Source organism: Mobula birostris, chromosome 26, assembly GCF_030028105.1.
Source record: "Mobula birostris isolate sMobBir1 chromosome 26, sMobBir1.hap1, whole genome shotgun sequence".
Classification (NCBI taxonomy): domain Eukaryota; kingdom Metazoa; phylum Chordata; class Chondrichthyes; order Myliobatiformes; family Myliobatidae; genus Mobula; species Mobula birostris.
Window position 1 is genome coordinate 49,531,112 of NC_092395.1, and position 25,157 is coordinate 49,556,268.

Sequence of the window (25,157 nt, forward strand, 5' to 3'; positions counted from 1 at the left end):
CTCTAATGAACTTCTGTACAAATTCCTAACATATTTTTTCTGTAATGGTCTCTTCCACCTGCACTCATTGCTATATCCAGACAAAATTTACACTGTAGGGTGTGTTTGCTGTTTACCTAAGAGCTCATGTCCAGTAATATACAAAGCCAATGTGTACTATGACATTACAGCTTGATGCAGTATTGCAATTGTTCAGAACTATATTCTTACCAAAGGATTGAAATGTATTCCAGTGAGAGATCTGGCTTGTACCAGCAGCAGGAATCCACAAGCCTGTTGCCAGGCTGCTGTTCTAACACTCAGGTTTCAGGGGGCAGGGAGAAGATCCAATGGGTGATCTTTCCACAGATGTACATCCTTCACTGGTAAAAATGAAGAGTGAAGATAGAGCAAGAGAATGCCCATCAGTCCTGTGACGTTGACACACTCTGCAGTTTTACTACTGAAATAAGCTTTTCATTACTTAAGACAGCAGAGTGTTGATACAGAACAGTTCTGACATCATCTTTGCTCAAAAAAGGAACGTTTTTCTTTTGCTTTTCAGGGAAAAGATGCAGAAGATCCTGTGCTTCAGTAATGCATTAGCATGCAAAGAACCTGACTTTCTTTCTTACTCAGGTCCAATGTACTGATCTCAATAAGTCTTCCTCTAAATTAAGTTCAATCTCTTGTCAGTCCTAAGCTTGTTATCTTATCCCTGGGGGTCTAATGTCAAGGATTTTCTCTTATCACCTTATTGTGCTTCTTCAAAGTCAAAGGTAGCTAGGGAACTCAGGTTTCTTTAGTCATCTCACATAGGCCTTCACATTTTGAAACAATCTATGGTACCGTTGTTCGACAGGAAAAGCTGAAACACAGATCATTTTGCAACAAATTTTACAGCTACGTAGGCTGATGTTGAATTCTTACATAAACTGGAAACACAACTTATTGCCAATTGCACAGAGACTTTGCATAAAGATGGCACTCACAACTGAGCTGTTAACAAAAAATGCAGAGAGATCGACAAGGATCCAAGTTGGAATCATAAAGATTACAGCATAGCATCCAAGGATATAGAGAAGTCGAAGGTGATGCATCCGTGTGTCCCTCAGCACCTGTAGGCAGAGCAAAGGTCAAAGACATTAAGTGTGACCTGCAAATGAGCATATAGATTAGGGCAGGGGTTATTTTCAAAATCAGAATTAACCATTACATTAATGTACCTTAATACTTGCGTTACTCTATTCTGTACAAATTTTTGTTTTTTATTACTTTATACACCCTTATTACTAAACGCAAGCTATAGCATTCCATTTCACACCAGGCCAATTTTCCTTGTTTCACTCTCCGTAAACATGAAGTCATTAAAAAAATCTGCTTAGCCACTTACCACCCTACGCTTGCCAATCTACAAACCCCATTTCAAAAAAAGTTGGGATATTTTCCAAAATGCAATAAAAACAAAAATCTGTGATATGTTAATTCACATGAACCTTTACTTAACTGACAAAAGTACAAAGAAAAGATCTTCAATAGTTTTACTGACCAACTTAATTGTATTTTGTAAACATACACAAATTTAGAATTTGATGGCTGCAACACACAACAAAAGTTGGGACAGAGGCATGTTTACCATTGTGTTACATCACCTTTCCCTTTAATAACACTTTTTAATCGTTTTGGAACTGAGGATACTAATTGTAGCAGATTTGCAATTGGAAATTTTGTCCATTCTTGCTTGATATAAGACTTCAGCTGCTCAACAGTCCGTGGTCTTCGTTGTCTGATTCTCCTCTTCATGATGCGCCATTCATTTTCAGAGTGAATGGTACCTTCACATACATGCAACTCACCCATGCCGTGGGCACTGATGCACCCCCATACCATCACAGATGCTGGCTTTTGCATTTTTCACTGATAACAATCTGGATGGTCGTTTTCATCTTTGGCACGGAGAACTTGACGCCCCTTTTTTTCAAAAACTAGCTGAAATGTGGACTCATCTGACTACAGCACATGGTTCCACAGTCTTTCGGTCCATTTGAGATGAGCTCGGGCCCAGGGAACTCGCCAGCGTTTCTGCATAGAGTTGATGTATGGTTTCCTCCTTGCGTAATACAGTTTCAAGTTGCATTTCTGGATGCAGTGACTGACTGTGTTGAGTGGCAATGGTTTTCCGAAGTATTCCCGAACCCAGGTGGCTATAATTGTCACAGTAGCATGACGGTTTCATAGGCAGTGCCGCCTGAGGGCTCGAAGATCACGCGTATTCAACAGTGGTTTCCGACCTTGCCCTTTACGCACTGAGATGTCTCTGAATTCTCTGAATCTTTTCACAATATTATATACTGTAGATGTTGAAAGACCTAAATTCTCTGCAATCTTGCATTGAGAAACGTTCCTTTTGAACTGACTAACAATTCTCTCACGAATTTTGGCACGAAGGGGTGAGCCACGACCCATCCTTGCTTGCAAAGACTGAGCCTTTGATGGACGCTACTTTTATAGCCAGTCATGATACCTCACCTGCTACCAATTAGCCTGCTTAATGTGGAGTCTTCCAAACCGGTGTTACTTGAATATTCTATGCACTTTTCAATCTTATAATAACTCTGTCTTATTTCAACTTTTGTTGAGTGTGTTGCAGCCATCAAATTCTAAATTTGTGTATATTTACAAAATACAATTAAGTTAGTCAGTAAAACTATTGAAAATCTTTTCTCTCGTACTTTTGTCAGTTAAATAAAGGTTCACGTGAATTAACATATCACAGCTTTCTGTTTTTATTGCATTTTGGAAAATATCCCAACTTTTCTGGAAATGGGGTTTGTACATATGCCCAGTTAAATATTGCAAAAAACATTTAAACCTCATTTTGGTTTCAAGTCTCTCATTGCGGCCCTTTCCTTTCTCTGTAAAAATCATTAACTTTATAAGCTGAGATATCTGCAGTCTTCTACATGGTCTTTCGTTGACCCCAGAATTAGCTGTTTACCATCAACTCCATGCTTTCACCTTTCAAGACTGTAAACTTATGGAATATCCGAGTTAAAAATTTCCATCGATCTAATTCATTTTTCATACTTAAAATGTTTCTTTTCATTATCTGACCAAGTACCTTCTTTGGAAGGTCAATTCTGTTTAATAATGTTCTGCAAACATTACCTTGCTTTACTAAACAGATTATGTCATATAGAACGCAAACACGAGGAAATCTGTAGATGCTGGAATTTCAAGCAACAGACATAAAAGTTGCTGGTGAATGCAGCAGGCCAGGCAGCATCTCTAGGAAGAGGTACAGTTGACGTTTCAGGCCCAGACCCTTCGTCCTGACTGACGATCACCTGCAACTTTTATGTGTGTTGCATGTCATTTAGAAGTTGCATTTGTTGTAACACAATGAAGAACACACATATTTGTACAAAATGTACTTGTGCAATATTTTTGTTTATTTCACCTCTTGGAAACCAATCTAACTAAGCTTGGCCAAGGGACTGCTCCATCAATTAACCAATCAGCAACAAAGAGCTCAAGTATAATATTGTAATATTTTCAACCAGCATGTAATTAATGGAAGGAAAATAAATGTTGCACTGCAGTGACAGCTGAGTACGAAGGCTCCCCATTGCGTCAGCAATTTATAGTGCTGCCACGAAAAAACTGCTTGATCTTGAGCTTTAATTGATTAATCATATCATAAATGTGCATCAGACGCAAATCTTCAGGAGTACCACTACACTACTATATGAAATATCTATTATTTAGCAATGGTCAAGAATAGTAGAAAAATAGGAAATAACTGGAAATACTCAGGTCTGACAGAATCAAGACTGGTAGTTTGTTTCCCATAGGGCAGTGACAACTTTCAACCAATGATCACCATTGTACACCTTCCAAAATCCACTACAATAAATATTAAAATCCTTAGTACAACCACCATAAAATTTGAACTAATTCAAAACTCTGTGCATATCCTTTCACTTCTTTGTCTGTATTCCCCTTCACCACTTAACTCCGCTGCAAACTTTACCCTATTTCATGCGATTCAGCTTTGAACTTTCCTTGAAAAATTCTGGAGCTTTGGGATATTTTTGACTGAAGCTGGATGAACTTCGGATCATTCGGGAGGCAGAGGCAGAAATAGGCAAGAGTTTCAGGGAGACAGTCACCACCTAAAAGTCAGGAGACAGGTAACTGGGTGACTGTCAGGAGAGGGAAGGGGAATAGACAGAAAGAGCAGAGCACCCCTGTGGCCGTTCCCATCAACAATAAGTACACTGTTTTGGATACTGTTGGTGGGGACGACCTACCAGGGACAAGTTGTAGTGGTCGCGTCTCTGGCACCCAGACTGGACTCTCAGCTCAGAAAGGAAGGAGGGAAAAGAGGAGAGCAGTAGTGATAGGGGATTCAATAGTTAGGGCGACAGATAAGAGGTTCTGTGGGAGAGATTGAGAATCCCCGATGGGTCTGTCACCTCCCTGCTGCCAGGGTCCGCCGATATCTCGGATTGAGTTCTCGGTATTCTCAGGAGAGAGGGTGAGCAGCCAGATGTTGTGGTCCACGTGGGGACCAATGACATAGATAGGAGTAGGGATGAGGTCCTGAAGAAGGAATATAGGGAGTTAGGAAAGTTAAAAAGCAGGACCTCAAGGTGGTAATCTTGGGATTACTGCCTGTGCCACGAGACAGAGAGGGTAGGAACAGGAAGTTATGGCAGATGAATGCATAGCTGAAGAGTTGATGCAGGAGGCAGGGGTTCAGATTTCTGGATCATTGGGATCTCTTCTGGGGAAGGTCTGACCTGTACAAAAAGGGTGGGCTGCACCTGAACTGGAAAGGGACCAATATCCTGGCGGGCAGGTTTACTAGAGCTGTTGGGGAGGGTTTAAACTAGTTTGGCATGAGGGTGGGAATCAGAATGTGAGTGCAGAGATTAGGGTAGAAGGACAAGGCCATGATGCTATGTGTTCTGAGTTGGTGAGGAAAGACAGGCAGGGGACAAAACATAAATATGGCCAGTTAGAGGGGTTGAAATGTGTCTATTTCAATGATAGGAGCATTAGGAATAAAGAGGATGAACTTAGAGCATGGGTCTGTACGTGGAACTACGATGTTATGGTCATTACTGAAACTTGGCTGGAGGAAGGGCAGGATTGGCTGATGCAGGTACTGGGGTTTAGGTATTTTAAAAGGAATAGGATGGGAGGTAGAAAGGGGGGGGGAGAAGTAGCATTACTGGTTACGGATAGTATCACGGTCATAGAAAGGGAGGACACTGCAGAGGGAGTGTCCACTGAGTCGGTGTGGGTGGAAGTCAGAAATAGGAAGGGATCAATCACTGTGCTGGGAGTAGTCTATAGGCCCCCAAATAGCCCTCGGGACACCGAGGAGCAGATAAGCAGGCAGATTTTAGAATGGTGCAGGAAATACAGGGTTGTAGTTATGGGTGATTTTTACTTCCCCCATATTGACTGGCACCTCCTGACTGCAAGGGGGATAGATGGGGCTGAATTTGTCAGGTGTGTTCAAGAAGGATTCCTGACACAGTATGTGGACCGGCCGACCAGAGGACAAGCCATACTGGATCTAGTCTGGGTGGCAGACCTCTTGGTGGGGGAGCATTTTGGTGAGAGTGACCTCAACTCCCTTAGCTTCAGCATAGCTATGGAAAAGGATGAAAACAGACAAAATGGGAAAGTGCTTAACTGGGGAAGGGCTAACTATGAAGGGATGAGGCAGGAACTAGCGAGAGTAAATTGGAAACAGATGTTCAAGGGTGAAAGCACAGAAGTACTGTGGAGGAAGTTTAGGGGCCACTTGTGCTGGGTTCAGGATAGGTTTGTCCCACTGAGACAAGGAAAAAATGGTACGAAAAGGGAACAGTGGCTGACGAAACACGTGAGGCAACTTGTCAAGAGGAAGAAGGAAGCATATGTTAGATATAAGAAGCAGGAAGGGCTCATGAGAAATATAGGGTAGCCAGGAAGGAGCTTAAGAAAGGACTTAGGAGAGCTCGAAGGGGGCATGAGAAGGCCTTGGCATATAGGATTAAGGAGAACCCCAAGGTGTTCTATGCGTATGTGAAGAACAGAAGGATGACAAGAATGAATAAAGGATAAAGAAGGCAACATGTGCCTGGAGGCAGGGGAGGTTGGGGAGGTTGGGGAGGTCCTAAGTGAACTTTGCTTCAGTATTCACAAGTGAAAAGGACTTGTGAAGACTCTGCCTTCCACCTGTGGACATGTAAAACACAGTGTCTTTCTGTCTGCCTTTAATTTCTCCCTTTCCCGACTTAAACTTTGAAATTTTAACTTTATTCAGTCGGATCTGTCAAAGTGATAATTATAGTTATGGCTACCTTGAGAAGCACTAAAAAAAATCCTGATACAGGTAATGGTAAATCTAAAAAAACTGACGAAGCTCCTGAAGAGCCAGCCTGGGTTAATAGATTAGAGACTCAAATGAGCTCTATCGTCGCTGAACTAACTCAACTAAAAGGAAGTCTTCTCCCTTGGGAGGGAAAAATTGATCCTTTGAACTTGGATCTTAAAGAAGTAACTCACAATGCAGCTGATATTTCTTCTCGTCTGGAAAAGGCTCAACGACGAATTGTTGACTTGGAAGCTTGTTCTCGTCGGAACAATATTTGAATTGTTGGATTGAAAGAGAAATCAGAATCTGCCGACATACTGGACTATGTCGCTAAAATGTTTCAATCTCTATTTCTTGAGGCATTTTCACAATTACCCGACATTGAAATAGCTCATAGGGTTGGCATTCCGGGACAAGGTAAAAACAGACATGTTATCGTGCATTTCCTTCGTATTCGAGACAAAGACCGTATTATTAAACTGGCAAGAAAACAAAGACTGTTTAAATTACAAGGCTCTGAAATTCATTTTTTTCAAGATTTTCCGTGTGAAATTGTTTGGAAATGTTCTGGATTCGCGGCCGCAATGCGAATGGCCTTTCAAAAACAGATGCATCCCTTTTTTCTGTATCCGGCTAAATTAAGGCTTTTCGCTAAAGACTCTGGGGTTCGTATCTTTGAGGATCCAGCTGATGCACTGCGTTTGATTAATTCTCTCCCGGATGAGTCTGAAGCCTGAAGTTTAAAAGACTTACAATCATTCGATCGTTTTGCGATATAAGGAATGATGAGATTGGAAGAATTGAGAAGTACAGAAAGTCTTGGTATTAAAAAGTAGTTTTATCTTTGAAATAGACTGGTTTGGACGGTTTTAATTTTAGAAGATATCTTATGGGATCTGTTGGAAGACTGTAGAAATTTAAAATCATTTAGCATTTCTTTCTACACACATCAAAGTTGCTGGTGAATGCAGCAGGCCAGGCAGCATCTCTAGGAAGAGGTACAGTCGATGTTTCAGGCCGAGACCCTACGTCCTGACGAAGGGTCTCGGCCTGAAACGTCGACTGTACCTCTTCCTAGAGATGCTGCCTGGCCTGCTGCGTTCACCAGCAACTTTGATGTGTGTTGCTTGAATTTCCAGCATCTGCAGAATTCCTGTTGTTAGAATTTCTTTCTGTTTGCTACATCTATAAATTAATTGTTTTTTTTGCTTTGTATGTTCTTGTTAAGAACTTTTAACTCACTATTCGGGTTTTTTTTTTACGTTTTATAGATAGATGAAATAAGTTAAAGATGGCAATGTTTTCTCTTCTGTGCAAATATTTCAAGAATTTGTTTTGGAAGTGTTTTTTCTTATCTAATGTTATGAAGGTTACTTTCTAAATTGAAGGTCGTTTCTGTTAAATGTTTTTTCTAATTTAATTGTAATGGGTTGTATGTCAACTGTAATGAGTTGTATACTCGGGAGAGGGAGACAGATTACCTTTTTTCATCTGTACCTTTTATTTAGGCAGATGGAGTTCAGAATTGCTTCTAATGCATTCCTTGGGGCTTGCGTCGATTGATATCGACTTATTTCTGGGTTTTGTAGGTTGGGTGGGTTTTTTTCTTTTTATTTTTTATTCCCAGTATGGAATTCCGGAGCGTACACAAATTGTTATCATTGTTGCTCATCACCGTCATTCACGACTACCTTCTCCTGACATGTGTTTAATTGTTTTCGTTAGATATAAAGTTTCATGATGTTACTCAAACAGTTAAATGTTTTAAATTGTAATGTCCATAGTTGGAATCATCCTATTAAGTGTAAGAAAACATTTAAAATTATTAATCGATTCCAACCTGATATAATTTTTGCACAAGAGACACATGTCAGGTTAGGTGATAAAAATTGATTTTTTAAATTTTGGAAGGATCTTCAGATTCACACAAACTCTCAAAGTAAAGTTAAGGGTGTTTCCATTTTATTGATTCTAATATTCCCTTTAATCAGGAGGATATTATATCTGATATTAATGGTAGATTTTTGATTGTTAAAGGAACAATTTACAATAAGAAAATGGTTTTGGTTAATATATATGGACCAAATGCTGATGATCCTTCATTTTTTAAAGATATTTTCACTCTGTTACCTGATCTAAATGAATATATGTTATTAATGGGTGGAGATTTTAATACTTGCTTAAATCCCCTATTAGATAAATCATTATCTAGACATCAACTCCCTAATCACTCTACATCACTTATTAATTCCTTTTTAATTGATTATGGTTTAATTGAAGTCTGGAGACATATGTATCCTACCGAGAGAATATTCCTTTTTTTCACATGTTCATAATTAACTATTCAAGAATCGACTACAGCTGTCCCCCGCTTTTCGAACGTTCGCTTTATGAAACCTCACTGTTACGAAAGACCTACATTAGTACCGTTTTTGCTAACAGAAGGTGTTTTCACTGTTATGAAAAAAGCATCGCGTGATAAAAGGCAGTGCGCTGCGCGCCCCGAGCAGCCGCTCTCCCCCGGATTCGGAACTGCTTTGCTTTAACACGTGCCTGTAAGCAGCTGTTTGCAAGATGAGTTCTATGGTATCGGAAAAGCCTGAAAGAGCTCATAAGGGTGTTACACTCAGCGTAAAACTAGACATAATTAAGCATTTCGATCATGGTGAACAAAGTAAGGACTAAGTGAGTTTGGCTTGTGGAAGTTGACGAAGATGATGTTGAAGGGGTTTTGGCATCCCATGACCAAGAACTGATAGATGAAGAGCTGATGCAATTGGAAGAGGAAAGGAAAACAATCGAAACCAAATGAGTAATGATAAAGTATGACTTTAATTTTGAAAGGGTACGTCGGTTTAGGGGATATTTGCAGGATGGTTTGAGTGCTTATAAAGAACTGTATGAAAGAAAAATGCGTGAGGCTCAGCAGTAAAGCAAACCTTCCACATCAGCCACAGCAGACGACGAACCTCGACCTTCGCCATCGAGGCGGGCAGTCATAAGAGAAGATGACCTGCCTGCCCTAATGGAAACAGATGACACCCCAGTGTCCCACCACCCCAACACCCAGGCCGCGGACAGATACTGACTCGCAGAGAATGCAGCAGTAGCCGGGAGACACACAGCACATCTTTAAGAAAAAAGCCGAAATAAACATGCTAATTAATTAGGTGCCGCCCGACACGTGACTGTCAGCCCAGATCAGAGGCAATGCAATTGTTCCCTTTAAATGTTCCTGTTTTTATGTATAATGATATTCCATTTAGAATTGTGAACTCTTTTAAATATTTGGGTATTATCATTACAAGGAGGTCAGGCGGGAGGAGAAGGTGGCAGCGACGCAGCGAGCGCAGCTCTCCAGTGAAATGATATTGTATCTGTTAAATAGGGGCCGTGGACAATTCTGATTTGATGAAGACAGACTTGAGAAGCAGAGAAACATCTGGAGAAACTTCTGGTATACCTGGTTCGCTGCTGTTGTTACTGTGCGATCGAGAATCTCCGAAGGGTAGGCCCCAAAATCCTGGCTTTGCCTGCTGTTGGCAACCGAGGCTGAGGTCGAAACGTTCGGATAGAGATGGTGCTCGGTACTCGGTGTCAGAGGGCTGATCAGAGCTCGAAGTTTTCTGACGACTCAGAGTCGGACTGTGGTCGAGCATGGCAGGGAGATGTGGGATTTTCGAGAAATTTTGAACTTTTTTACTGTGCCATGGACTGTTCTTCATCAAGTTATGGTATTGTTGCACTGTTGTAACTATATGTTATAATTATGTGGTTTTGTTAGTTTTTCAGTCTTGGTCTGTCCTGTGTTTTCGTGATATCACACTGGAGGAATATTGTATCATTTCTAAATGCATGCATTACTAAATGACAATAAAAGAGGACTGTGTGTCCTCATAATCTAAATCTAAATCTAAATCTACAAAAAAAATATAAGGATCTTTATAAAGCTAATGTAGTTCCTTTCTTGGACTCTATGAAACAATTATTTTCTAGATGGAATCCTCTTACACTTTAATAGGTCGTATTCATGCCGTGAAAATGATGATTTAACCTAGATTTTTATATATTTTTCAAAATATACCTATTTTTCTAACTAAAAATTTTTTTGATCAAATTGATTCTACTATTTCATTCTTTATTTGGAATAATAAAAAACCAAGAGTTAACAAGTTTCATTTACAAAAATCCAAAAAAGATGGTGGACTTGCACTACCTAATTTAAGATTGTATTATTGGGCTGTTGATATTTGACAACTATGTTTTTGGTTATATTGGCTCAATAAGAGCCAAAAACCAGCTTGGAATGGTTTGGAATTTAAAGCTATTAATCAATTTTATTTAACTTCATTATTAGGAGCTCCATTATCTTTACAACTTGCTAAAATTTCCAATTTTAATCTCTACCCTGTTATTAAACAGTCCTTACGGATTTGGTTTCAGTTTTGCAACTCTTTCAATTTAAAAACAATTTAAATTGTCTAGCCCTGTATTTCGAAATTTGCTATTTAAACCTTCAATTACTGATCCCATTTTTCTTTTATGGAGAAATAAGGGGACCTGTTCTTTTACAGATTTATTTAGTGATGGTTGATTGATGACTTTTGAAGATTAATTAGCAAATAGTCTCTCATACACATTTCTTGCAATATTTTCAGGTTAGACATTTCTTACAAAAATATGTTTCTACGTTTCCACATACGCAAGAATCTTATTTGTTGGATACTATTTTGAATATGAATCCTTTAGTGAGAGGTTCCATTGGTAGAATTTATAATTTATTTTTACTACAAGAAGATAACCTCTCACTAAAAGATTAAACAAGACTGGGAGAGAGTACTTAATATGACTTTTGTTAATGAAGATTGGTTGTGAGTTCTGAAAATGGTTAATTCTTCTTCCATATGTGCCAATCATTGTTTAACTCAATTTAAAATTGTTCACCGTTATTATTTAACAAAGGAGAGACTATCCAAAATATTTTCTAATATAGATAATTATTGTGATAGGTGCAAACATGAAGTAGCTACTTTGTTACACATATTCTGGTCACATCCCTCATTGAAATCTTTTTGGAAATCTTTATTTTCTACAATTTCTAAAGCTTTGAAAATTAATTTACAACCTAATACATTGACTGTTCTATTTGGAATAGTTCCACATCATATTCGGGTATTTCATTTTCAAACCAACATGTAATTGCATTCGTTACATTGTTGGCAAGAAGGGCTATTTTATTGAAGTGGAAAGATATATCTGCTCCTACACTAATTCAATGGTTTTCCCAAGTAATGTTATGTCTTAGTTTGGAAAAAATTAGAAGTAGAACTTTTGATCCCCGATTTGATTTTGAGAGAAGGTGGGGCTCTTTTGCTAAATATTATCATTTAATTTGAATTAATTTATATTGTTTCCTTCCAATTTTATGTTATATAAATGTGATTTGGCCATTGTTGTTTTCTTTTTCTTCATTTTTATATATATAAATGATTGTAAGATGTATTACTCTGGGAGTTGGTTCCTAATGGTTTTTTTCTCTTTTTTTTTTGTTTTGTAGTTAGTGGGGGTTTTTTTTTCAATTAGTTGGGGCTCTCTTTTTTCCTTTTTCTTATATAAATTTTTTTTCTTTCATTAGCATGTTTTTTTCTTCAGCTTTATTAATTTTATATATATATATATATTAATTTGCTGAACTTCTGTATTTTATAGCTGTAGAAGATTATATATCAATAAAAAGATTTTAAAAATGAAATGAAACAAGTGAAAAAGACCTTGATCAGTGTGAGGCTGAAATAGAACAGGCTTGTGTGCTAGACAATGTGGAGATTAAGGAAGAAGTAGTGTTGGATCTTCTTAAAAACATCAAGATTGGTAAGTCCCCAGGGCCAGACGTGATATACCCCAGGTTGCTGTGGGAAGTGAGAGAAGAGATCGCTGGAGCAGTAGCTATGATCTTTGAATCCTCTTTGGCTGCAGGGGAGGTGCCTGAGGATTGGAGAATGGCAAATGTAGTTCCCTTGTTTAAAAAAGGTAATAGGGAGAATCCTAGGAACTATAGACCGGTGAGTCTTACGTTGGTGGTCTGCAAACTATTGGAAAGGATAGGATCTACGAGCATTTGGAGAAGTACAGTCTATTCAAGGATAGTCAACATGGCTTTGTGAAGGGAAGGTCGTGCCTCACGAGCCTAATTGAGTTTTTTGAAGAGGTAACAAAAGAAATTGATGAGGGTAGGGCAGTAGATATGGTCTACATGGATTTTAGCAAGGCATTTGACAAGGTCCCCCATTAGAGACTCATCCAGAAAGTCATGAGGCATGGGATCAGTGGAACCTTGGCTGTTTGGATAAAAAATTGGCTCACAGGAAGAAACCAGAGGGTAGTAGTGGAAGGAAAGTATTCTGCCTGGAGGTCAGTGACTAGTGGGAGTGCTGCAAGAGTCTGTCCTGGGACCCCTGCTCTTTGTGATTTTTATAAATGACCTGGATGAAGATCTGAAGGATGGATGAGCAATTTTGCGGATGACATGAAGATTGGAGGAGTTGTGGATGGAGCTATAGGTTGTCGAAGGTTACAAGAGGATATAGACAGGATGCACAGTTGGGCAGAAAAGTGGAAGATGGAGTTCAATCTGGATAAGTGTGAGGTGATGCATTTTGGAAGGACAAACCAGGAGGCTGAGTACAGAGTTAATGGTTGGTACTTCAGAGTGTGGATGAACAGAGGGACCTTGGGGTTCAAATCCATACATCCCTCAAGGTCGCTGCCCAAGTTGATAGGATAGTTAAGGAGGCTTATGAGATGCTAGGCTTCATTAATAGGGTATTGAGTTCAACAGTAGGAAGGTCATGTTGCAACTCTACAAATCTCTGGTGAGACCACACTTAAGAGTATTGTGTTCAGTTCTGGTCACCTCATTATAGGAAGGATGTGGAAGCTATGGAGAGGGTGCAGAGGAGGTTTACCAGGATGTTGCCTGGATTGGAAAACAAGTCTTATGAGGCAAGGTTAGCAGAGCTGGGAGGCTCCTGGTGGAGGCTAAAACATTAGGGGTATTTAAAGAGCCTCTTGGACAGGCATATGGATGAAAGAAAAATAGAGGGTTACAGGTAGAGTGGGTTTAGTACTTTTTTTAAAGGAATATATGGGTTGGTACAACATCAAGGGCCGAAGGGCCTGTACTGTGCTGTAGTATTTTAGTGTCTAGTGTAAATAAAGCACACAGGAGCAACGTACACAAGTTGTTACTAAGGGAATCTACATTAAAAGCAGAATCAGACGTATTATCACTGACACGATGTGAAATTAGTTTTGCAGCAGCAGTACAGTGCAAGACATAAAAGTTACGACAAATTACAAAAATAAATAAATACTGCAGATGATAAATAAATACTACTGTTGATTAGTACTGATGGTGTGGTGTCAAATACCAAGCTGCAAACAATAAACAGTAGACTAACATATGTTTTGTTGTTGTCTAAGTGCTCCAAAGCCGAGTGGAGAGCCAGAGAGATTGTGTCCATGGCAGATGTTGTGGTGGTGAGCAAACTGAAATGGGTCCAGGACCATGTCCAGGCAGTAGTTAATGCTGGCCATGACCAAAGCACTTCATCACAGTAGAGGTGAGTACTAGAGTGACTGTCATTGAGGAAGCTCACCATATTCTTCATTGGCAGCAGAACTATTGCTGCCCTTTCGAAGCAGGTGGGAAGCTTTGATTGCAGCAGTAGAAAGTTGAAATCGTCCATAAACATTTCAGCTAGTTGGTTGGTACAGGTTTTGGTACTGCCAGGTATACTATCAGGGTGTGACACCTTGCAAGGGTTCACCCTCTTGAAAGATGTTTGACACTGGCCTCCAAGACAGAAATGACATAGTTGCCTGATATTATGGGGATTCAAAGCAAAAAAGGCATTGAGCTTGTCATGGAGTGAAGCATCACTGTCAATTACGCTGATAGGTTTTGCCATACAGAAAATAATGGCAAGCAAACACTGTCATGGCTATCGTGCATCTAATTGTCTCCAACTTCACATGGATTTCCCATTTTGCTCTAACGATGGCCTTCCATGGACTCCTGGACTTCTTGTAGAGTTTTTCTGGGTTGCTGGTCTTGAATGCCATAGATCTTGTCCTCAGTAAACTATGAATCTCCTGGTTCGCTCAGGGCTTCTGGTTTGTAAAAACTTGGTATGTTCTCAAAGGCAGGGGTTCCCAACCTTTTTTGCACCGCGGACCAGTTTAATATTGACAATATTCTTGCGGACCGGCCGACCGGGGGGTGTTGGGTGTTCAAATAGGGTTAAACTCACCTCAACATGTCTTTTACAGTTAGGGTTGCCAACTTTCTCACTCCCAAATAAGGAACAGAAGTAGCACTCAAATACGGGGCACTTGTGTTTACCCCGAGAAAGACTACCATGAAGGCTTGCGCGGGCACCTGTGTGCATATACGTGACGTGTGTATGCGCGTACATGCCGATTTTTTTCCACAAATCGGTTTTGGCTTAATCTTCCTGACTACACTGTACATACATTATTTCTACTTTATATAGGCTGTGTATTTATCATATCATTCCTGCTTTCACTATATGTTAGTGTTATTTTAGGTTCTATGTGTTATTTGGTATGATTTGGTAGGTTATTTTTTGGGTCTGGGAACGCTCAAAAATTTTTCCCATATAAATTAATGGTAATTGCTTCTTCACTTTATGCTATTTCGGCACGAAAGGTTTCATAGGAACGCTCCACCTTAGCGGGGGGAAATACGGGACAAGGGCGGTCCTGTACGGTCCTGTATGGGACAAACCAATGTAGCCCAGTAAACGGGATGTCCCAGCAAATATGGGACAGTTGGCAACCCTATGTTCAAGTTCAACAGTGTGTGACAGGGAATGAGGAAAGGTGCAGCTGACTTATATCGTTTCCTCGTGGCCCGGTAGCACATGCTTTGCGGCCCGGTAGTTGGGGACTGCTGCTCCAAGGCACACAGTTGTCCATTCACACCTTTATAAAGTTAGTGATGACTGTGGCATATTCATTCAGATCAGAAGATGAATTCTCCAATGTAGAATTCATGCTTTCATTGTGGAAAAGACGTATATAGGATAGGGGCAAAATAAACAGGTGGATGAGTTATATACATGGAAACAGGCCCTTTGACCTAACTTATCCATATCGACAAAGATGCCCATTTCAGCTCATCCCATTTATTCACGCTTGGTCCATCTCCAAGTCTTTCCTATCCATGTACTCATCGGGGCCTTTTCTATTATTTGGAGATACAGCACAGATCCAATGAGCTGCCACGCCCAACAACCAATTTAACACTAGCCAAATCACAGGAAAATTTACACTGACCAATTAAACTACTAACCAGAAGTGTCTTTGGAACGTAGGAGGAAACAGGAGCACCTAGAGGAAACCCACACGGTTCACGAGAATGTACAAACTCCTTACAGGCCACAATGGAAATGAAATCTGAACTCCATCTGTAATAGTGTCACACTAACCGCTACACTACAGTAGCACCCCAAACATCGAAACATATAGTGAAATGCATCATTAACGTCAATGTCCAAAGATGTATGGACTGTCTTGGTCATTGACGCATAGAAAAATAGAGGGCTATGGGTAACCCTAGGTAATTTCTAAAGTACGTACATGCTCGGCACATATTGTGCGCTGAAGGGCCTGTATTTTGCTGTATGTTTCCTATGTTTCTATGTGCTGGGGACAGGCCAGAAGTATTGTCGTGCGTCCAATGCCAACACAGCATGCCCACAACTTACTAACTCTAACCCATGCATCTTCGCATGTGGGAGAAAACCAGAGAACCTGGAGGAAACTCATGCAGTCATGGGGAGAGTTCCTTACAGACAGTAGTGGGAACTGAACCCAGGTGTTATTGCTGGCGCTGTAAAATGTTATGCTAACCACTATACACTACTGTAATGGGACAATAATGTTATTGTACCCGCCCGAATTATACTACCTTGCACGAGGTTCTGAATAGGTTTCCTCCTTTGAGGCAGGAAAGGATGGTGGGGTGAAGGAATCGTGGTTGACAATAGAAGTGGAACATTTAGTCAAAGGAAAGAAAGAGCATACTCAAGGTTTAGTAATCAAGGATCAGACAGGGCTCCAGAAAGTTACAAAGCAGCCAGGAAGGAGCTGAATAATGGACTTAGGAGAGCTAGAAAAGAGCACAAAAAGGCTTTGGTGAGTAGAGATTAAGGAAAAATCCAAGACATTTTACAAGTATGTGAAGTACAGGAGTATGAATAGAGTGAGAGTAGAACTGACGAGGAGTAGAAGAGGAATCTTGCCTGAAGTAGGTCATAGAGGAGGTCTTTAATGAACACTGCGTGAGTATTCACCACTGAGATGGACATTGACCATGTGAGGGCGGTGTAGAACAGGCTAATTTGCTGGAACATGTCGACAGCAAGCTAGAGGATGTGCTAGAACTTTTAAAAAACATTAGAACATCATTTTTCCAGTGGCGCCATTAAAAAGGCAACTCGTGCAAGCAACTCCAATATAAATCTTCAGGTATTCCTGATATAAACTGCTACAGCTGAAATCCACAGCTATAGCCATGGACAATACAGTAAGCGACATGGGTATAAAAAATCTATTGCTACTCAATGACGACGAATCTTTGATGGTAGTCTCCGATCACAAACGCAGTTCCACTTTAAGACAGCAGAAGAGGATACCGTGCTGGATTAAAAGTTATTTAAAGAGAAGAGGGTTCTGACTGCCACTACAGCCTGTTCAGTTGGCAAACACACTATCTCAGGGAAATAAAATCAAAGACCTCAGAGCAAGGAAGGACATTCTTGCTGTTGAGGGAGTGCAGTGTAGGTTCACAAGGTTAATTCCCGGGATGGTGGGACTGTCATATGTTGAAAGATTGGAGCGACTAGGCTTGTATACTCTGGAATTTAGAAGGCTGAGAGGGGATCTTATTGAAACATATGAGATTATTACAGGATTGGACTTACTGGAGGCAGGAAGCATGTTCCCACTGATGGGTGAGTCCAGAACCAGAGGCCACAGTTTAAGAATAAGGGGTAGGCCATTTAGAGTGGAGTTGAGGAAAAACCTTTTCACCCAGAGAGTGGTGGATATATGGAATGCTCTGCCCCAGAAGGCTGTGGAGGCCAAGCCTCTGGATGTTTTCAAGAAAGAAATGGATAGAGCCCTTAAAAGATAGCGGAATCAAAGGTTATGGGGATAAGGCAGGAACTGGATACTGATTGTGGATGATCAGCCATGATCACAGTGAATGGCAGTGCTGGCTCGAAGGGCTGAATGGCCTCCTGCACCTATTGTCTATTGTCTAAGATTGCTGTACCAAAGGGACATCAGGTACTTTTGTGTTTGTTGTTTCACAGAGTTATGGCTATCCACTAGCATTCTGGATGCAGCAATACAGCTCACTGCCTTCGTGATTTACTGCCTAGAGGACTGCTGAGTCTTTCAAAGGCAGAGGAGGTGAGTATGCTTTATGATTAACTCCTCATGGTACACAAACATGGCAGTCCCATCCCAGTCCTGCTCACCTGACCTGGAACATCTAGCGATCAAGTCTTGTCTACTTTAATCTGATAATCAACATTGGCGCACCTCAAAGATGTGTGCTTAGCCCATTGCTTTACTCTCTCTATACCCATGACTATGTGGCTAGGCACAGATCAAATGTCATCTATAAATTTGCTGACAACACAACTATTGTTGGCAGAATTTCAGATGGTGAGAAGCCACAGAAGAGCGAGATAAATCAGTTGGTTGAGTGGTGTCGTAGAAACAACCTTGTACTCAGTGTCAGTAAGACCAAAGGATTGATTATGGACTTCAGAAAGGGTAAAATGTAGGAACACACACCAGTACTCAGAGGGATCAGAGGTGGAGGGAGTGAGCAATTTCAAGTTCCTGAGTATCAACATCTCTGAGGATCTATGCTGGGCCCAACAAATGCAGTTATAAAGAAGGCATGAGAGCTACTATATTTCATTAGGAACTTGAGCAGATTTTGTATACCACCAAAAACTCTCGCAAATTTCTACAGATGTACCATGGAGAGCATTCTAATGGCTGAATCACCATCTGGTATGGTGTTTGGGGGCAGGGGGAAGAGGGGCACTGCACAGGATGGAAATAAGCTGTAGAAAGTTGTAAACTAAGAAAGAGAAATTATCAATTTACAATTATCTTTGTGTCTTTACTAGCCATAGGAATAGTATCAAATTTTTGGAGGGAGGCAAATGTTATTCCTTTGTTCAAGAAAGGTAATAGGGAGAACCCTGGGATTTATAGACCAGCGAGCCTTACATCAGTGGTGGACAAACTACTGGAGAAGATTCTTACAGACAGGATTTATGAACATTTGGAGAAGCATAGCCTGGTTAAGAACAGTCAGCATGGCTTTGTGAGGGACATTGTACCTCATGAACCTGATTGAATTTTTCAAGGAAGTAACAAAACAAATTGATGGAAGTAGAGCACTGGATGTGGTATACATAGAGTATAGTAAGGCATTCAGCAAGGATCCCCTGGTAGGCACATTCAGGAAGTCAGGAGGCATAAGATCCAGGAAACTTGGCTGTGTTGATTCAGAATGCAGAAGGTGATAGTAGATAAGACTGTATTCTGCCTGCAGTTCGGTCATCAATGGTGTTCGACAGGGATCTATTCTGGGACCCCTGCTTTTTGTGATTTTTATAAATGACTTCCATGAGGAAGTGGAAGGTTGGATTAGCAAGTGTGCAGCTAACACGAAGGTTGATGGTATTGTTCATAGCATGATAGCGATTGTCATAGGTTATAACAGGATAATGATGGGATGCAAAGCAGGGCTAGGAAGTGAAAGATAGAGTTCAATCTGTACAAATGTGAAGTGATACATTTTGGAGGCAGAATGCAGTTCACAGGCTTAGTGGCAAGATTCTTAGCAGCGCAAAGTAACAGAGGGATCTTGGGCTCCATCTCCGTATAACCCTCAAAGCTGCACAAAATGATAGGATGGTTAAGGCAGCATATGGTGTGTTGGCCTTCATTAGTCAGGGAATTGAGTTTAAAAGCCACGAGGTAGTGTTACAGCTCCATATAACTCTGGTTAGACCACACTTGGAGTATTGTGTTCTGTTCTGATCACCTAGTTATAGGAAGGACCTGGAAGTTTAGAGGATGTAGAGGAGATTTACCAGGAAGCTGCCTGGATTAGACAGCATGACTGATGAAGAGAGGACAAGTGAGCTAGGGCCTTTTTCTTTGGACTGAAGGAGGGTGAAAAATGACTTAGAAGTGTATAAAATGATAAGGAGCATTGATACAGCCATCGTCTTTCTTCCAGGGTGGAAATGGCTAACACGAGAGAACATAATTTTAAAGTGATTAGAGGGAAGTATATGGAGTAGCAGGGTAGTTTTTTTTTTTAAAACACAGAGTGGTGGGTACGATGTTAAGGGTGGTGGTAGAGGCAGATATATTAGGGACATTTAAAAGACTCTTAGATAGACGCATGGGTGAAAGAAGAAAAATGGAGGTCTATGCTGAAGGGAACCATTAGATTGATCTTGGAAAAGGTTAAAAGATCAGCACAACATCATGGACTGAAAGCCCTATACTGTGCAGTACTGTCCTCTGTTCTATTCAAGATGAAGAATCTACATCTCTCATACATTGCAAACTTTTATAAGGTCAATCCTCATCCTATCCAATCTCTCCTTAAAATGTTAGCTCTCCAGCCCCAACAACATGTACAAACTTTTTTTACACTCTCTCCAGCATTGCCTAGCTTACCATCATATAGTGACCAGAACTATACACAAAAAAAACCCATATGCCTTCTTCACCACCATGTCTAACTAGGTCAACAGTTTCACTTAACTACAGCACTTCCCTGATTTAACTTCCCACAATGCAGCATTTGCACTTGTCAGAGTAAATTTTGTCTGCCACTCTTTTGCTCGCTCTCTCGGTTGATCAGGATCCCGTCGCAAGTCTCCTTCACTGTGCACTATACAACCAATCTAGGTGCCATCCACTAACTTACTTGTCATGTCAACTACATCCTCATCCAAATTGTTACATATAGCAAACACAGGGGGCAAGCACCGATCCATACAGCACACCACTGGTCACAGTCCTCCAATCTGAAAAACAACTCTCCACTCTTACCCTCTGACTCCTTCCACCAAACCAATTCTATATCTAATTTGTTAGCTTACCCTATATTCATATTATCTTATGGGCCAGTCTACCATGTAGGACTTTGGTAAAGTTCATATAGACAATACTGTATCTACTGCCTTGTCCTATTCAATCTTCTTGGTCACCCAATAAAATTTGTGAGGCATGATCTTCCACACACTTGTCCTGCCGAAGGGTTTCAGCCCAAAACATTGACTGTACTCTTTTCCATAGATGCTGCCTTGGTCTGCTGAGTTCCTTCAGCATTTTGTGTGTGTCACTGTACTCAACCTAGTTAATACTTAACCCGCATATGTGAGTGCAATCCAGTTCTTTTACTTGTGGTCATGGGTGTCAAAAGGGAGAAAATGTAAATGTAAAAAGCAGGAATCCAGTCCTCCAAAAATAATTAGAACTATTATACCTTCACCATAACTGGATAAATGCCAAACAAAAAAATTCAGAGCTTTTTGTTTTTTTTTTTACCTTTTTAGAGAAGATGTTCTGAAGAGAAAAGCAGAGGGTGGCAGCAAGTGCACTAACTAGTCCCCAAATGTCAAAGGAGAGTTCAGTCACTGTTGCCAAGAAAACTCCAGATATGATTGGGATAAGCGACATGTAGACCTGCCAGAAAGGGAAATTACAGTAAAATCAGATTTTTAAGGTGTTAATTAACCCAAAATTTTTCTCCATTGAGATCTGCATCAGCTTTTGTTTAATGAAACAAAATAATAATGAAACTGCATTAAGGATACAAGGTGTCTAAGAAAACATCAGTTCTGATTGCAAGACAAATTTACACAAATTGGTTTTGTGTAAGCTGGCTGCCATGTTTCCTTTATCATAGCAATGACTGCACTCAATGTATTTTATTGAAGTTATCAAAGAATCACATTAATATTGGTCTCATCTTCAAAACTTGAACCAAAGAAGAATGGTGGAGCAAATAAAACCAACTAAACTCTGTGCTCTGAGAACTGAAGGTAATTTCTTCCAGGCTGGAAGCATTCCCACAGCATTAGGAAAGACCATCAAACATCGGAGCAGGATTAGGCCATTCGGTCCTTTGGATCTATTCCACTATTTCATCATGGCCGATCCATTTCCCTTTCAACCCCATTCTCCTGGAAGAATGGATGGGTTCCTGTCACTGTTCGCTTCAGGTTAGCCCCGAGGAAATTTGGACTAGAATGCCTCCCATTCTCTAATGCATGTTAAACCAATCACATTGTTGTGATTGCCAGAAATGTCAGGCTCTTCTCAGTAAGAGAAGCACAGATTTGAGAAAGGGAAAAGAGATCATGTTTATGAGCAAAGATCTTCCTCCAGAAAACCACAGTTCTGAAAAAAAATTTAAAAATCTAAATTAGGAGCATTTGGAATATATTTACGATTTGAAGCATAACATGCAATATATTGTCCCATTTTTAGCTCTTGATTATCCCCCAATGAGGGGAAAATAAAAACACAAAATACACATACCTTCATAGTTTGCTTCTCCTTCATGATGATACGGGACAGAAACACCACCCAAATAGGCATGGTAGCCTTAACTAAGAAGGAAAACAAAGGGAGAAGATTAGAAACAATTCAATGCTACCCCAGAATTAAAATATAAGTGAACGATATTAGATATTTGTGCAAACTATCTGAAAAGAGTTTAAGATTACAACACAATACTTACTGAGTCTAGCTCATGGCGCTTTATAAACACAAAAAGTTGAAGATATTCATTTGGTCTGTTCTCTGAAGTTAGCCTTATGATGGTGCCTGGATTACCAGCATGTAATATCTACTTGATGGAGCAGTGAGTTATTTACCTTAACTGTACAAGTCAATAAACTGGTCATACTGCTGTAAAGTCCTCTCCCATTTCTTTCACACACACCTTCAACAAGTCCATTCCTGTAACTAAGACTGCTACATTAGGTTCCTTAGACTTCCCCTTCCTTCCCCAACACAGTGGCTTAAACTTCCTCTGAAGCTACCCACATCCAGCTCGGGCAATATAAATTTAGAAAAGCAGGAAAATGTGATTGATTGTGGAATCTTTTTGAAGGTGGTCAAAATTACAGAGAACGTGGAGACAAGTGGAAGGCAAGGGAACCCTATCAGAAAATGCATGAGAGGTATTCGGGAGCTTTGATAAAACTGATGAAGGGGAAACCACACATAGAAAGAAGGGACACACATCAAAGTTGCTGGTGAATGCAGCAGGCCAGGCAGCATCTCTAGGAAGAGGTACAGTTGACGCTTCGGGCTGAGACCCTTTGTCGGCCCGAAACGTCGACTGCACCTCTTCCTAGAGATGCTGCCTGGCCTGCTGCGTTCACCAGCAACTTTGATGTGTGTTGCTTGAATTTCCAGCATCTGCAGAATTCCTCGTGTTTGCGTTTTTAAATAGAAAGAAGGGACACATTTCAGAGGCACCTGTACAGCAAGTCTCGTAATTGGAGCAAATACAACAGAGGAACTGGGAGAATGAAATAGAGGATGCAGGGTAGGATGAAGAGCAGTCGAGGTAGTTGTGGGAGTTGGCAGTCTTTAAATGGCTGTTGGCGGTTAGCCTATCTCCTAAGTGGAGATGGTGAGATCCAGAAAAGGGACGACTCAAGAGTACAGTATGGCCCAATAGGCATTAGCTATGTCAGAAGACATATCTAACATAATACATACCTTCTGTATTGAGACTTATATAATTATACAGCATGGAAAAAGTTCATTCGGTCCACCATATCTATGTGGATGAATGATCACCCATCCAGCTGGCCCATTGACTTCTGTGCTTAGGCAATACAAGTGCTCATCTGGACACCGAGTGCTTCCACCACTTTCTCAGACATTGTATTCTAAGAACTCTCGGGGTGAAAAAGGTCCCCATCAAATCACCTCTAAATTTCTTATCCATTACCTTAAATCCAAGTTCTCAAGTTCTACCTACCTTTTATATGAAGAAATATTTATTGCAGTCCACCTTCCCACTTTCATGATCATGTTTCCTCTGCTCCACAGAACTTAGCCTCTCCACAAAACTGTACCTCTCCTTCTCAGGTAACCAATTTCCCCCGGGATCAATAAAGTATGACTATGACTATGTCTATGACTAACATCCTGGTGGTTTTCACCTTCACCCACTCCAGCACTCTGGTAATCAGAGGTATAGATAGGGCAGACTGCATGGATTAAGTCTGACCAATGTTTTATGATATTGCAGCATAACCTCCTTCTCACTAATGAAGACTAATATCCATATTACCTTCTTAACCTTGATTACCTGTGCTTGCATCTTCAAGGATCTTTGGACTTTTACATCAATGACCCTGTTGCTCATTACTCCATAGGGTCCTACCATTTACGGTCTATTTCCAAGCCTCATTGGTACTCCCAAACTGCATCACCTAACATTTATATAAATTAAATTCTATCTGCCATCTCTCAGCCCATTTCATTAATATCACCTTGTAGTCTAAGACTACCTATCAACAACTCCACCAACCCTAGTGTCAACTGTGAGCTTACTATCATCCCCACTCCCCCCTTCCCCCACACATTCACACAAGTGACCACAATAACATCTGGAATAAAAAGAGATGAATCCCAAGTATTATATTTAAATAATGCAGATTGGAACATATACATTGCTGCATTATCCTTACAATTCTCATATCCTAATACAAATGAAAAGAAATACTATAGATGTCTCAAGGCAAATACATACAAATCTATTTATTAATTTTTGGTAGGATTACTTGGAACAGCTTTTGCTTGAAGTGATTACATATTAACTTATTATTGATCTATAGTGTCTCTGAAAAGCAGAGGTGGTGGAGTACGTCTCATGATTAACTCTTCTTGGTCCACAAATATATCAGTGCTGTCCCAATTCTGCTCACCAGACCTGGAATATCTAGCAGTTAAGTGCCGTCCTTTTTACCTACGATGAGGGCACTCGGGGGTCATTTTGGTAGCAGTTTACGTTCCACCTCAGGCCAATGTCAATCAGGCTTTAGATGAACCAAGCGATGGGATCAACACGCTTGAAACAACACACCCTAGCACCTTCACCATCATTCTGGGAGATTTTAAGCAGCCCAGTCTAAAAAAATCACTAAGCAATTACCATCAACAGATCACTTGCAATACCAGAGGAAACAACATACTGGACCATTGCTACACCACCATCAAAAATGCCTACCGTGTTATTCAACACCCTCACTTCGGGAAGTCTGATCACCTGGCTGTACTTCTACTCCTTGAGTATAGGCAGAGACTGAAGACTGCAGCACCAGCAGTGAGGACCAAGAGGTATGGACAAGGGAAGTACAGGAGCACCTACAGGACTTCTTTGAATCGGTGGACTGGACTGTATTCATGGATTCATCTTCAAACCTGGATGAGTATGCTGCAGTTGTTACCGACTTCATTAAAACCTGTGTGGATGAGTGTGTGCCTATGAAGACTCACTGTACATTCCCAAACCAAAAGCCATGGATGAACCAGGAGGTACGTCATCTGCTGAAGGTTAGGTCTGTGGCATTCAAGTCTGGCGACCAGGCCTGTACCAGAAAACCAGGTATGATTTGCACAGGGCTATTTCAAGGGT

General features: G+C 40.5%; 1 protein-coding gene across 2 annotated transcripts in view; it reads right to left on the reverse strand.

Moving 5' to 3' along the window:
- Positions 1-25,157, reverse strand: part of slc35e1 (solute carrier family 35 member E1) — a 53,073-nt gene that overhangs the window by 15,336 nt on the left and 12,580 nt on the right. The window contains exons 2-4 of one of the 2 annotated variants that reach the window (XM_072244158.1): positions 22,037-22,107; positions 21,041-21,178; positions 972-1,097 (exon numbers count right to left, since the gene is read on the reverse strand). In XM_072244158.1, coding sequence (XP_072100259.1) covers positions 972-1,097; positions 21,041-21,178; positions 22,037-22,107 — 335 coding nt within the window. The remainder of the gene's footprint in view (positions 1-971; positions 1,098-21,040; positions 21,179-22,036; positions 22,108-25,157) is intronic. The other variant, XM_072244159.1, reaches the window with a different exon arrangement.